This window comes from Astatotilapia calliptera, chromosome 10 (genome assembly GCF_964374335.1).
Source record: "Astatotilapia calliptera chromosome 10, fAstCal68.1, whole genome shotgun sequence".
In the NCBI taxonomy this organism is placed as follows: Eukaryota; Metazoa; Chordata; class Actinopteri; order Cichliformes; family Cichlidae; genus Astatotilapia; species Astatotilapia calliptera.
In genome coordinates, this window is record NC_137431.1 from 34,939,613 (window position 1) to 34,951,976 (window position 12,364).

Genomic DNA, 12,364 nt, shown 5'->3' on the forward strand with positions numbered 1-12,364 from the left:
TGTAGCGTACCTGCATCCTCTCTGAGAGAATTGGATGTGACCGGATTGGCTGCCAGCAGCGACATCTTCACCAGTTTTTCCCCGTCTCCAGAAATAAGAGTCTCCTCAAGCTTCTCGCTGGAACAGAAGCACGTTAGCTATCCAAAGAAAACTCTGAGTTTAGCTCCAGGACGAACAGATTTGTTCTCACCTGATTATACGAGACTCTTTTCTGTTGCGCCAGGTCAGGCCTGCCTCGTGGTGCGGCTTCAGAACCTCTCTGCACAGCCCGCGGTCTCCGTTTTTATCCAACAGAGCAAAGAGGTTGGGGCTTTTGTTTTTCAGGTCCTCTCTTAACTTTACGTTCTCAGGGTCCTGCAACGTTTTAAGGGCATTCTGAAAGACACATTTAGGTGGGACGTGGTCGGCTTCCACCGCCAACCCGTTCTCACCACATTCTCTTTGGTTTGAGGTTTGCACCCGGATCTTGTACACACTGTTGGCAAGAAACACATTCAGAATACGATTTAATGTGTGTTACACGTGAAGTTCGATCTGCTGGTCGTCGTGGTCACACATTAAATACTTACTCAGCGTGCGCTCCAACCAAACCCAGACGTCGTTCTTGGATATCTCGTAATTCCTCTGGACTCAAACCTTTCTTGCTCATGTCGCCCAAGATGGCGTTGAAATCGTCTACGGCTTTTCTTCGCGCCTTTCGATCTCCTCCACATATGTAATATCTTTCAGGAGAGTTAAAGGTTTCTTCATATCCTTTCTGCAGCTTCAGAGCTCCTGCGTATTTGGGTAGGTTTTGCTGAAGCTGAGTGGAGATAAAACATGCCATAAGATGAGTTACCTAATTGCTTCCAACATCTCCAGTGCGGCCTCTGAATAACACAAAGGCTACACCTCCTGTAAAAAGGTGAAACACTGATTGGGTCCATAATCGCACAGAGCTCCAGAGGCCAAGTCAGGGTGGGCTAAGCCTGTAGAGGCGGCCACAGAGACCGGGTTTGATGAGTCCAAGGCGGCTCAAGATGAGTTAGAGTTTCCCAGTTTGCAATTTCTGAGAAAAAGAAACCTTGTGTTTACTTGCATATGCAATCAGTGACTTAGTGTTGCACTAGCCAGCCATAAAGGGTGAGACTGGCCCTAGTGTTTTCCCATTTGAACGAGCTAAACCAGATCATTGTGCACCACCTCTGGTTTGTACAACAGCCAAGCAAGTTACTGAGGAGTCTGTTAAATCTGCTCCTCAGCTTGTAAACCCAGCGGCTTTTTCACTCAATTCAGTTTTATTTACACAGCGCCAAATCACAACAGCAGTCGCCTCAAGGCGCTTTATATTGTAAGGTAGACCCTACAATAATAACCCAACAATCATATGACCCCCTATGAGCAGCACTTTGGCGACAGTGGGAAGGAAAAACTCCCTTTTAACAGGAAGAAACCTCCAGCAGAACCAGGCTCAGGGAGGGGCGGGGCCATCTGCTGTGATTGGTTGGGGTGAGAGAAGGAAGACAGGATAAAGACATGCTGTGGAAGAGAGACAGAGATTAATAACAGATATGATTCAGTGCAGAGAGGTCTGTTAATACATAGTGAGTGAGAAAGGTGACTGGAAAGGAAAAACTCAATGCATCATGGGAATCCCCCGGCAGCCTACGTCTATCGCAGCATAACTAAGGGAGGATTCAGGGTCACCTGGTCCAGCCCTAACTATATGCTTTAGCAAAAAGGAAAGTTTTTCAACTGCATCGCTTAACACCACAATTTTACATGTGCACTTTCTTTTGGGGGGGGGGGGGGGGGGGGGTCCATACAGCCAATATTCATTTCTAAATTATTAACTAACAAACTTGTGCTTCAAGTGCTTTGTCAATATTGTAGGAAATGTTAAACTTAATCATCATCTCGGCTCCTCTGACGACCTGTATGCTGTTGCCTGCCACTGAAAGGCAGTGGGGAGAGGGGACACTTGTGCATTTATCGCAGCATATAATGTGTTTCTGCTGCTTTTTCAGCGTTCAGAGGTTGATGGCACCGTGTCAGAGCTGGCTGTGAACTTCAGACGGATCAGGCCTTAACTTAACAAAAATGTTATCAATAGTTCTTTTCATCTTTTCTCATTACCCACAGCTACATCCACTCTGTCAGGCCAAGGCTGCTCACTGATTTCTATAATCCATTCGATTCAACTTAGCCTCAGACAGTCAGAAATATTATAATTCTGATCATTTATCAGTACTGACTTCATCAGAATTGTGAATATCACAGCAGATGCCTTTGTGTGAAAGTAACTGAGAATAAAACACAGAAAAACATGAAGGAGATTTTCCTGGTCTGGCTTTTTATAGCAGATAACCTTAAACATATTCTACAACGTTCTGCATATAAAGTTTAAATTTCTTCAGTACTGAACAACAGAAAAAATAGGCTTTCTTGTCCGAGGTCATTTAAGTCAAAAAAGAAAAAGACAGCGCTGTAAGCAACGGTAGACTGGTGGGTAATAAGCGAATGAATAATGAAGAAAACAGAGATTTGAGACGGGAAACTGTTCCTGAAGTACAGAGAGAGAGAGAGAGAGCTGTGCATGAAGTGATTTTTATCATGATGGAAGCAAAACAGCAAAAGTCAGAGGGAATTCATGACGACATTGATCAGATGTGAAGCGCAGTTTGCTGCTTCTTTTGCTGCTGGCGAATTTTGGTTGGAGAGACAAAACCTGCAGCTCAGAATCAGTGCAAAAAGCCGTAAACACAGCGCGGACCAGACGCATCAGAATCGCTGAGCTCCGACAGCGTGTCCGTCTGCGGGCCGTCGGGTGAGAAAGCCGAGAAAGACGAAGCTGATTCTGATGCGTCCGCTCTGTGTTTACGTCTTTGTGTGGAATCCGTTAATGAATTGATATCGCTAATTTACGAATAAATTCTTTACAAATCCTACCATGTGAATTCATGGATTTTTTTTTCACATTTTGTCTCTCACAGTTGAAGTGTACCTCTGGTGCAAATTACTGACCTCTGTCATCATTTTAAGTGGGGGAACTTGCACAATCGGTGGCTGACTAAATACTTTTTTGCCCCACTGTAGACCATATTAATAATAACAGTAAGACTTACATTGTTTCTGACCTGCTCCCGAAGGATCCGTGCCTCTTTTCCTACATCACCTGGATTTTTACCGGTGGCCTGGGCAACAGCGTGGTAGAGGCAGTTCTGATCTTCTGAATTTACTGGGATTGTGGTCCCATCTGGTCTCAGGATTTCAAAATGACCTGTGCACGGGCTCTGTTCACCACGAATCCGTTTAGTTATCCTTGAGAAGAACCCCATCGTCCTGTAAAAAATACATTAATAAAACAAAAAAACAACAAATCAGTCACTCTGGACAAAAAAGGGAAAAGGTGAGACTAACAAATCTCCCTCTAAATACAAGTAGTCCATAACATTTGTTTATTACTTTAAATTTTATTTAAGAGTTTTGATTGGGACCAATAATAATGTTGTTGTACATAAAATCTGTCATGTAAGTTGTGTCCACCAGTGAAGCTGTTGGAACAATATTGATGAATGAGTAATAATCCTTCTCTTTCTACTAGAAGCATAAGGAAAATGAATGTGGGGAATAATGTATATAATCAGATTAAACTATAACAGTAAAGGAAGTCAATTCAATTTTGTTTTATATATCACCAAACCACAACACCCAGTGCATCATGGGAATCCCCCGGCAGCCCACGCCTATTGCAGCATAACTAAGGGAGGATTCAGGGTCACCTGGTCCAGCCCTAACTATATGCTTTAGCAAAAAGGAAAGTTTGAAGCCTAATCTTAAAAGTAGAGATAGTGTCTGTCTCCCGAATCCAAACTTATGCTATGTCTTCTAATGATGCTGCCTAAGGGAAGCATGTATAATGTAAACAGAATTGGTCCTAGCACTGAACCCTGTGGAACTCCATAATTAACCTCAGTGTGTGAAGAGGACTCTCCATTTACATGCACAAACTGGAGTCTATTAGATAGATATGATACAAACCACTGCAGCGCAGTACCTGTAATACCTACAGCATGTTCTAATCGCTCTAATAGGATATTATGGTCGACAGTATCGAACGCTGCACTGAGGTCTAGCAGGACAAGCACAGGGATGAGTCAAGGTCAGAGGCCATTCCCAGCAATTTCAGGGTTCCTTCAGTGTCGCCTGCCTTCGCCTCTGACAGTTGACTATGGCTGCTGGAGTCCCTAGCTTCACATTTCTCAAAACAGAATCACCCACAAAAGTGGCGAGAAAACTACGTGAGAGAGGAACAGGTGGTGTACCGGGGTGTTCTGTTTAGAGCTACACTTCCTCCTCACCGTCACCCAGCCAGCCTTCTTTCTTGTTGCTCAGGACTATCTGCTGAGGAAGAGCTAATGGTAGCAAAGCTAGCGTTGCCCACACTAACTACTGTCTATGCCAGAGTCCAGAGTCCAGAGCTGGTTTTCCATTCACTGAGCCTGGCCTCCAGACGTACAATCAGGCAACATTTCTTTCCAGTATCTGTGCTGAACAGAGGAGAAATTAAACATTTGAGAAGGAACTAATGACTCTGCTACAAGCTAAGCTAATAGCTACGCTAAAGACAGTCATTGGGTCTTTACTGTGGGTGAGTCAGCAGAAAGCGCGCTTTGGATAAACCACATGAAGATTACAGTTTGACATAAGCCTTTATCTGAAGGTATATAATTAAACAAGTCACACATGGTAACAAAACACTACTGTGCACTGTGTTAGGAACAGGAAGTGATACGAGAATGCCAGAAAAAATAGAAACTGGGGGGGGGGGGACAGGAAAATAACGGAGTCCTTCCCAGTTCACAGCCAGTAGACCAACACAGGACAAGTCATTATAGTGGGACCACAGGATGTCAGGGTGCCAGCTCTGTGTTATTATTCACCATGACTGGTGTCAGTTCTAGCTGTTCAGTGGGTTTCTGATTTGCCCTCAGACTAAACTACACCAGTTTGGGGAAAACAGTTTGTTAGTTTGTTTGTCCCCTGATTATCAGACAGGAGAATAATTATTAAGTTTTTAGATAAAGTTTCTTTTTGACATTGATTGCAGTGTGTGATCATAATAGGGTTGATACGCTCCTCATTAGAAGGATACGAGCACTAACCCCACGGTGTGAAGGGTTAAGTAAGAGGCACAAACAGAGCTGAGTGTAGCTACGTGCTCACAGAACAGACAGGAAGGGCTGCTTGCATGATAACAGGGCGTTCCAGTGAACAAGAAATAAACACTTAATAGTGTTCCTTTAAGGAATGGAGCATGGAAATAAAACATCCCTATCTGGGAGGTAGGGAGTTTTCTCACACAGGACAAGATCCCTGACTGGAGGTTAATGGCCGCTGCCATGAGGAACAAATCAGGGAGTGCTGAGCCTCAACCACGACATCTCCCCATCAATAGGCAATCACAATTATTCCCTGTTTCCATGTGTCTAATATATACTTTGAATTATGAATTGTACTTCACTTCTCCATGTACAGACTGCCTGACACTGTCCACAGCTGTGCAAGCCCAATTTTAACTGCCTCATAATAAAAGAGAGTGAACTGCTAGACTGTCTCCTGAACTTCCCTCAGCGAAGAAGAACCCGACAGTATCAAAACCAAAGTCTGGAAATTGGGATGGGGAGGGTTACCCTTGCAAAACAGGTCAAAATTAACTTTCTGGCCCATATGAGTTGGTCAATTAAAAAAATATATATTATTTTGACTTAATTAAATGAGAGGCGCAATAATATCAAATATGTATGCTTCACTCACTGTGTTGGATTTTCTGGCTCCTTCTTCAGTTGGAGGACTATATCGCCTGCTGAGTCCTCCTTCCCAGGATAATAGTCTTCTGAGAGCTTCTTTCCATCTTTGTCCACCATAACCAGTTTGATTCCTTTGCCTTCCAGAGCATCACTCTGGGTGAGGATGTGGATGTCCAAAGCTGTAGCAGGGCGGTTAACATCAGAAATGTCCTCAATGTAGCACTCCAAGTCTTTCTTGTCAGACTCTGACAGGGACTCATGTGGACGCTGGAGGACCTTTTTCATGTTGTACTTATACTCCTGGCTGTTAAAGAAACTTTGGGTGTCAGCCCTGCCAAGTATGTTGCTAACAGCACCACCAACAGCATGGTTTATTTGACTTATGCACATTTTGCTCACGATGGAGGTCATATGCCTGGAACAGGCCTCAACATAAGAGTTTGAAACACTTTCTGCAATCATGTTAATGAGTTTATCTTTAAAGCGTTTTACATCTGATAAACTGTGCCTTTCATCCTGGTCATTGCTTTCCTGAGGTAGTTTTTCCATTCTTTGCAAGAGCTTAGGAACAAAGGTGTTGTTAATTACTTTCTCTGTTGGTATGGAATTCCATATTTGTACAAAGGCTGTGGCATATTTAGCTGCTTCCAAACCCATTAGAATACTTTCTATTCGATCGGACCCTTTTTTGCTCTTTATGTGTTGTGTTACAGCACCACAGACCGCTGAAAGTCCATCAAGAGCCTTAAGAGCCATGGTACAATTCATCATCAGGTCAGGAATCACTTTTCTTGTTATCAGATCCACTGACTGAAGCATTTCTTCCTCACAGTCTTTGTGAATTCTGAATTCACTGGACCCATTCTCCAGGATATTCTTTGGTATTCCTGAGCAAATGAAGCTTGTGAGAACTTCATCCAGGTTACGGTTGGCTTTTATGAGTGAAAGCACCTTTTCCTCAAAGACTTTCCTCAGAACGTTTTGGAAAAAAGCATTAAATGCCTTCTCAGCAGTATAACTCAGAGCACTGACGCATCCTTGCTTCCCCAGTTCCTGAAGTGCATACTTCCCTGCCTTCAGAAAACACTGTTTTACTGTGTAGGCACTAGTCTTTGCTCCTGCGATCAGACCTTTTGTGCCACTACGCACTGCACTTGCAGCTTTCTTTAGTCGGCTGAATCCACCAGAGATCAGAGACAGCCCGATGCTGATGGCCTTGGAGATTGCCCATTCAGCCCAGTCAAAGCCTCCTTGTATCATTCCTTTGATCCCTTGAATCATGTCAGATACTCCCTCACAGATCAGTCCAAGTCCAAACTGACTGGCACCACCACATGACAGAGCACAAACAAGAACACCTGCTGCAACTTGAAGGGCGCCGAGAACAAAACAAGCAAGGGCATCATAGCAGAACTCGGGCTTCTTTTTAACCTCAAAGACTGTGCTAAGGCCATTCTCATAGAGCATCATCAGCTCATTGGTGGTGATTAAATCTTTATCTTTGGAAAGATGGTACACACTGGAATCCTCTACCTCTGCATCACCTTCGCTGCCATCGAGCTGTCTCAGAGTTGTCAGGGCACTTTTAATGTATCCTTTCCAAGATTTGAAGATATTCATCCTGGCTTGCATTTGTATCTGGAGGTTGCTGTTTGTGTGGTGTGGAACAAAGCCACTCGTCACTGAAAGATTACAAAACATCATCGTATTTGTTGATTCTGAGAGATAGACATCCACTGCAGACTGTGCTTCCTCCAATAATTCCTTTGCCTCAGCTATGTAGTCTCCTTTTCTGAGGTTGAGTGTGATGTAAGCTTGATTATAAAGCGCCACAGCACTGTAGAAATGATCGCACTCTGCAGCTCTCTGCCAGTAAGTCTTTGCACCAAAGTCACATTTGGTTTTGTTCATGCAGTGCAGGTCAGTTCTGCTTGCTGCCTGTTTGATGTAATCATAGATGTTATAGCTCGTCCCCTGCAGGAGGAAGTCACCAGTCTTCTTCAAGTGTTTGGTGAGGTCTTCTCTCAGCTGGCTGATATCGTCATGTCTGCTGATGTGCTCTTCATGAAGGATGAGCCACAAAGCCCACGATTCTTTCAAAGCATCCAGTGCAGTCTGATAGTCGAACTTGTTCTGATGGATCTTAAAATATTCAGGAACATCCTTCAGCTTCATCTTGGACAGGTCACTCCTTTCTTCTACCGTGTAATTCTTGTCAAAGTTACAGAGAAACTGACAGAAACTGGAGAACAGAGTTTCCTTCATGTCAATTTCACAGAGTTCATGTTTCTCCATGCTGTCTAAATGTCTGAGCTCATACTCCTCTCTGAGCTGTCTCATGGTTTCGATGGAATGGCCTTGGTAGGCTGGTGCAAGATGGCCCTGGTTGAGAACCATCTGGACCATCCCTGGGTTTCCTTTTCGGGCGGTGCGTCCAAAGACCTGTCGCTCCACACGGTGACTTCTAGGAAAGTATGTGAGGAGCACAAAGAGGCCTCCACTCTCGTTTACGTCCTGCTGAACGTGTATGTCTGTCCCTCGGCCGCCGAGGTTTGTAGCAATGATAATGTTTCCCGGGCTAAAGTTCTGCTTCTCGATGTTGTGCTTCTCGCTGATTGTGTACATGGTGATCTCATTGGCTTGCCTTTCTGGAACATGCATGTTTGTCTTCAGCTCATCTGCAGTTTTAACATCTTCACAAATGATAAGAACAACTTGGCCTCTGTCTGCAGCTCTCTGTGCAGTTTCACAGATCACCTGGATCCACTGCATGTTGCCTCCACTCACCTGAACTGCTGGCAACTCAACAAGCTTTTTACAGCGGTGAGCTGGAATGACATAGCTTGCTGTTTGGTAATGCCGTTCTAGAAATACTTTCTCAGCTTGCCCCCCTAATGTCCCAGAAACACCAAAAATGCCTTTTCCATTGAGGTACCTTTTAAAGAAATGGACATTGGACATGTAATTTGTTACATTGGACAGCTGAGAAATGGCCAGCTGATGCTTCATCTCCAGAAACTGTTGTAGGCCGTCACCCCATCGCTTGTTTTTCTCCAACACCCCACTGGCCTCAAAGTCCACAGGAATTATGGCATCATACTGATGACTGTCAGCATCACTGAAACCACCTGCGTCAGCTTCCGGTGCTTTCTCAATCATGTACTCTCTTCCCTGAGTCATTCTGATGGCTTTTAAGGCGTTCTCGGCAAAAACTGGTAACTGATTCTCAATGTATGTTTTCAAAAAAGAGGGGATCACAATAAATCCCTTACACTCATCCAATGACTTCACTGAACACTCATCAGAATATTTAATTTTCGATTTTAATTTGTCCACAGCTCCTTGGATGAGGGATTCCTCGGACATGATTTCACAGGTACAGCCATTCTCCAGGAGAAGTAGGCTGACATCAGGGTCTCCATGAGAGCTGTCCTTGCTGTAAAGTTTGGCTTTGTTGTTCATTAGTGAGTAACAATTTACAGATACACCGTTTTCTATTTTTTTCTGAACTTGTCTCAGTAGCTCACACTGTTCTTCTGGTCCAATGTTGGCCATGATTTTCTCAGTAGCTTTCCACCTGGCATCCTTAAAGCTGTCAGTCTCTGTTTGTGTCTGACCATCTGCTTTATTTAATTCATCCACATCCTCCTGTGGATAAAACCCCAGCTGGGCACCAAGAATAAGTATGTCATCAGCTGAAACATCTTCTGATTCTGGGCCAACCACTGCTTGCATTACAGCCTTGTGGAAGTGCTGGATCCTGGTTCCCCACCTGATCTCCCCTGTTTCAAACATTTCTATTGGCTTGCAGGATGACATCATGGCCCAGATGCTTGCCAGGACTTGCTCCATGTGCCTTAGGCTGCCGGCTTGGTGTGACAGGAACGTGACCTGGACACCGCTGTCCAACGTCATGTAGTCCACCTCATCTACTACCACACACTCAAACCTCCTCGGACCTCGGGTAGTCTTCTTCTCAAACTCTTGCCTCAGCGTATCTGCTGCAAATGTACCAACAGTGCCATAAACGACCTGCTGGCTGTATGCATCCTCAAGCAGCTTGTCATGATCTTTAAAAGAGCAGCTATCGATTTGTGTCGGAGGGACCGTGGATGATGTAATACCAAACATATCATATAATTTTCTCCACTTATCCTGATCACGACTTGCTAACAAAGGAGAGCTTGTCACGATGTCCACCTTTATGTCTCGGGTGGCCTGTATTGTAGCAAACATGGCTAAAATACAAGTTTTGCCCTCTCCAGTGCTGATTTCCAACAGACAACCTTTCTTATCCCCAGACTGTGGCAGCAGGAGCAGCAGCAGTGATGCTAGCTGACTGGGTCTTGGGAAGTAGCCCTGAACATGTTCACCGCTTTGAGTGGTAAAGGCGGTGCATTCCTTTACAGCTCTGGATACGATGATCAGGACTTTCTTCAGAGCATCAATCTTAGGATTGTTAAAATCAAGAGCAGTTATTATCTTTTTACAGTCTTCAATCATCTCCCTGTTGATGGGCACACTTCCATATTTGGGTAGCTCTTCTTCAATATATGTCAGGACTTCTCGCAGGAGTGACGGGACACACTCTGGAAAGTTTTTGTTTTCCATTTCAGCCAAAAGTGTGCAAGCATCTTTGTCTCGCTCAGCTTTGTCCACACAATGTTGGATGTACTCTGCAGGATCGTCTTCATTCAGGGCAGAGAGAGCGTCGTCACAGCTCAGCCCGTACGTGCACGCTTTGTGGAGGATTTTTGTGACTGTTTTCTGATCCATGCTTAAGGTCTTTCCAAGGAAAAGCTTGATGTCTTTTGGTGCCCAGAGGTTGTTGAAGACTATTTGACTGACGATCTCCTTACCTGATCGGGGTAGCTTTGAGGACAGATCCAGAACATTTGCTAACACCTGTTGGGCCAGTGTTGGGTTGTCAGCATGTAGCTGTTCCTGCAAACTGAGGAGGAACTCTGTCTTCTTGTCTTGTCCATTTTGGAGGAGATCTTCAAAATCAGGGTCACCCTCTAAGGTCACCTTCAGCACTGCCTCCAGGATGTTGAACCTCTCAGTCAAAGACAGCAGCACGTATCCAGTAGTCTGATCCAAAGCCCACAGTAATGAAGTGGGGACGAAGTGGGGGTGCTCGTTAAAATATTGTAATGTCAGCTTATTTTGGAGAGTCTTCATCCTGTCTTCCAGCTGGATCTGTAAATGTTCATCCTCTCTGATGTCATACTTTGATAGAAGTTTTTCAAACTTCTCATTAACATCAGCGACCTGTATTAAAGAGGAACAAAGACACGAGCGTAACAGTGTCAGCAGCAGGAAACTGTATGCAGGGTCAGATGCTGTCATCCTCACCTGACCATAATGTTGAATTATTATGGATGTTTTGGGTATCTGGCAGTAAGGACAGCAAACATCTGTTCAGAACTCTGATGATGTTCTGCTATGAGGACCTTCAGGAGTAGCAATTGATTTTTTAATTTGTTTGGTTAAAAGGAGACCTATATAACAAAATATTATGCTAATTATTAATGTTATACTAATATAATATTATACTGATCTGAACTGTTTACAGTCTGCCCCAGGGCAGCTGTGGCTACAACCATAGCTGCCTCCACCAGTGTGTGAATGTGAGAGTGAATGAATAGTGGCATTGTAAAGTGCTTTGGGTGCCTTGAAAAAGCGCTATATAATATGTGTATATGTATATATATATGTAAATCCAATCCATTATTGTTTGTTTTTTTTTCAAAAAAGAGAAATTTGTCATCTTCCAGAGTATAGGGCTGGGACATAGGGTTACGATGACTTAAATGTTAGACATTTATAAGGACCCAGAGCCTCTTTGCTATCCTTTCCCAGATGTTATTACCTGAGGCTGGACCCTACCTCATCTCTCTCTATGTGATGTGCTTCATCTTCCAAGAGCTGGTGTAGAACGTGAGAGTGCTGCTGACGGTGCTCCCAGGTTTGGAGGTTATCCTCCTGAAGCCTGTTGTGCGCTTCAGAGAGCTTTTTTCTTAATGTTTCATTCTCCATCTGCTCTTGGATCTTTCTCTGTCGCTCAAGCTCTGCCTGACGCCTTTTCTCTTCTTCTTCTTTCCTGCGTCGTTCCTCTTGTTGGCGTTTCTCACGTTCTCGTTTCTCTTCATCAATTCTGCCTGTAGAGAAATGAATGCGTGCTTAGAGAAATTTAATTTGCTTTTAATTTGTTAAAAGCTTCTGACATGAAACCCTGTTACACTGCAAAGAGCTTGGTATTGGCTCTCACTGGAATACTGTGTCACTTCCTGTTCCTGGTACACACTGGTGGCTTGTGTAGCGACATCTGTGCAGCCCAGTTCATTTCAAACTCTTACTTAGCAACTTATTTCATCCTGTAACCTTTGTGTGATTTATCAGGGCACACTTCCTCTTCAATCAGCTGCAAATTTTATTCAGTGTTCACTCATTGTGTCATTAGCAGTGTGGCCTGTGTTTCTGTGCTTTCTTCATGGCACTTTCCTGCTCAGTGTGTCAAGTGTTTAGTTATTGCGTGGCCTATTTTGGGGGGTTAGTACTTATAAATAATAATA

General features: G+C 44.0%; 1 protein-coding gene across 2 annotated transcripts in view; it reads right to left on the reverse strand.

The window, feature by feature from the left end:
* The window catches only part of LOC113030814 (uncharacterized), a 32,499-nt gene that overhangs the window by 1,656 nt on the left and 18,479 nt on the right, over window positions 1-12,364 (reverse strand). For both annotated transcript variants that reach the window (XM_080307675.1, XM_026182538.2), the window contains 6 exons: window positions 11,679-11,950; window positions 5,797-11,060; window positions 3,105-3,321; window positions 570-802; window positions 191-475; window positions 11-117 (listed from right to left, as the gene is read on the reverse strand). In XM_080307675.1, coding sequence (XP_080163801.1) covers window positions 11-117; window positions 191-475; window positions 570-802; window positions 3,105-3,321; window positions 5,797-11,060; window positions 11,679-11,950 — 6,378 coding nt within the window. The remainder of the gene's footprint in view (window positions 1-10; window positions 118-190; window positions 476-569; window positions 803-3,104; window positions 3,322-5,796; window positions 11,061-11,678; window positions 11,951-12,364) is intronic.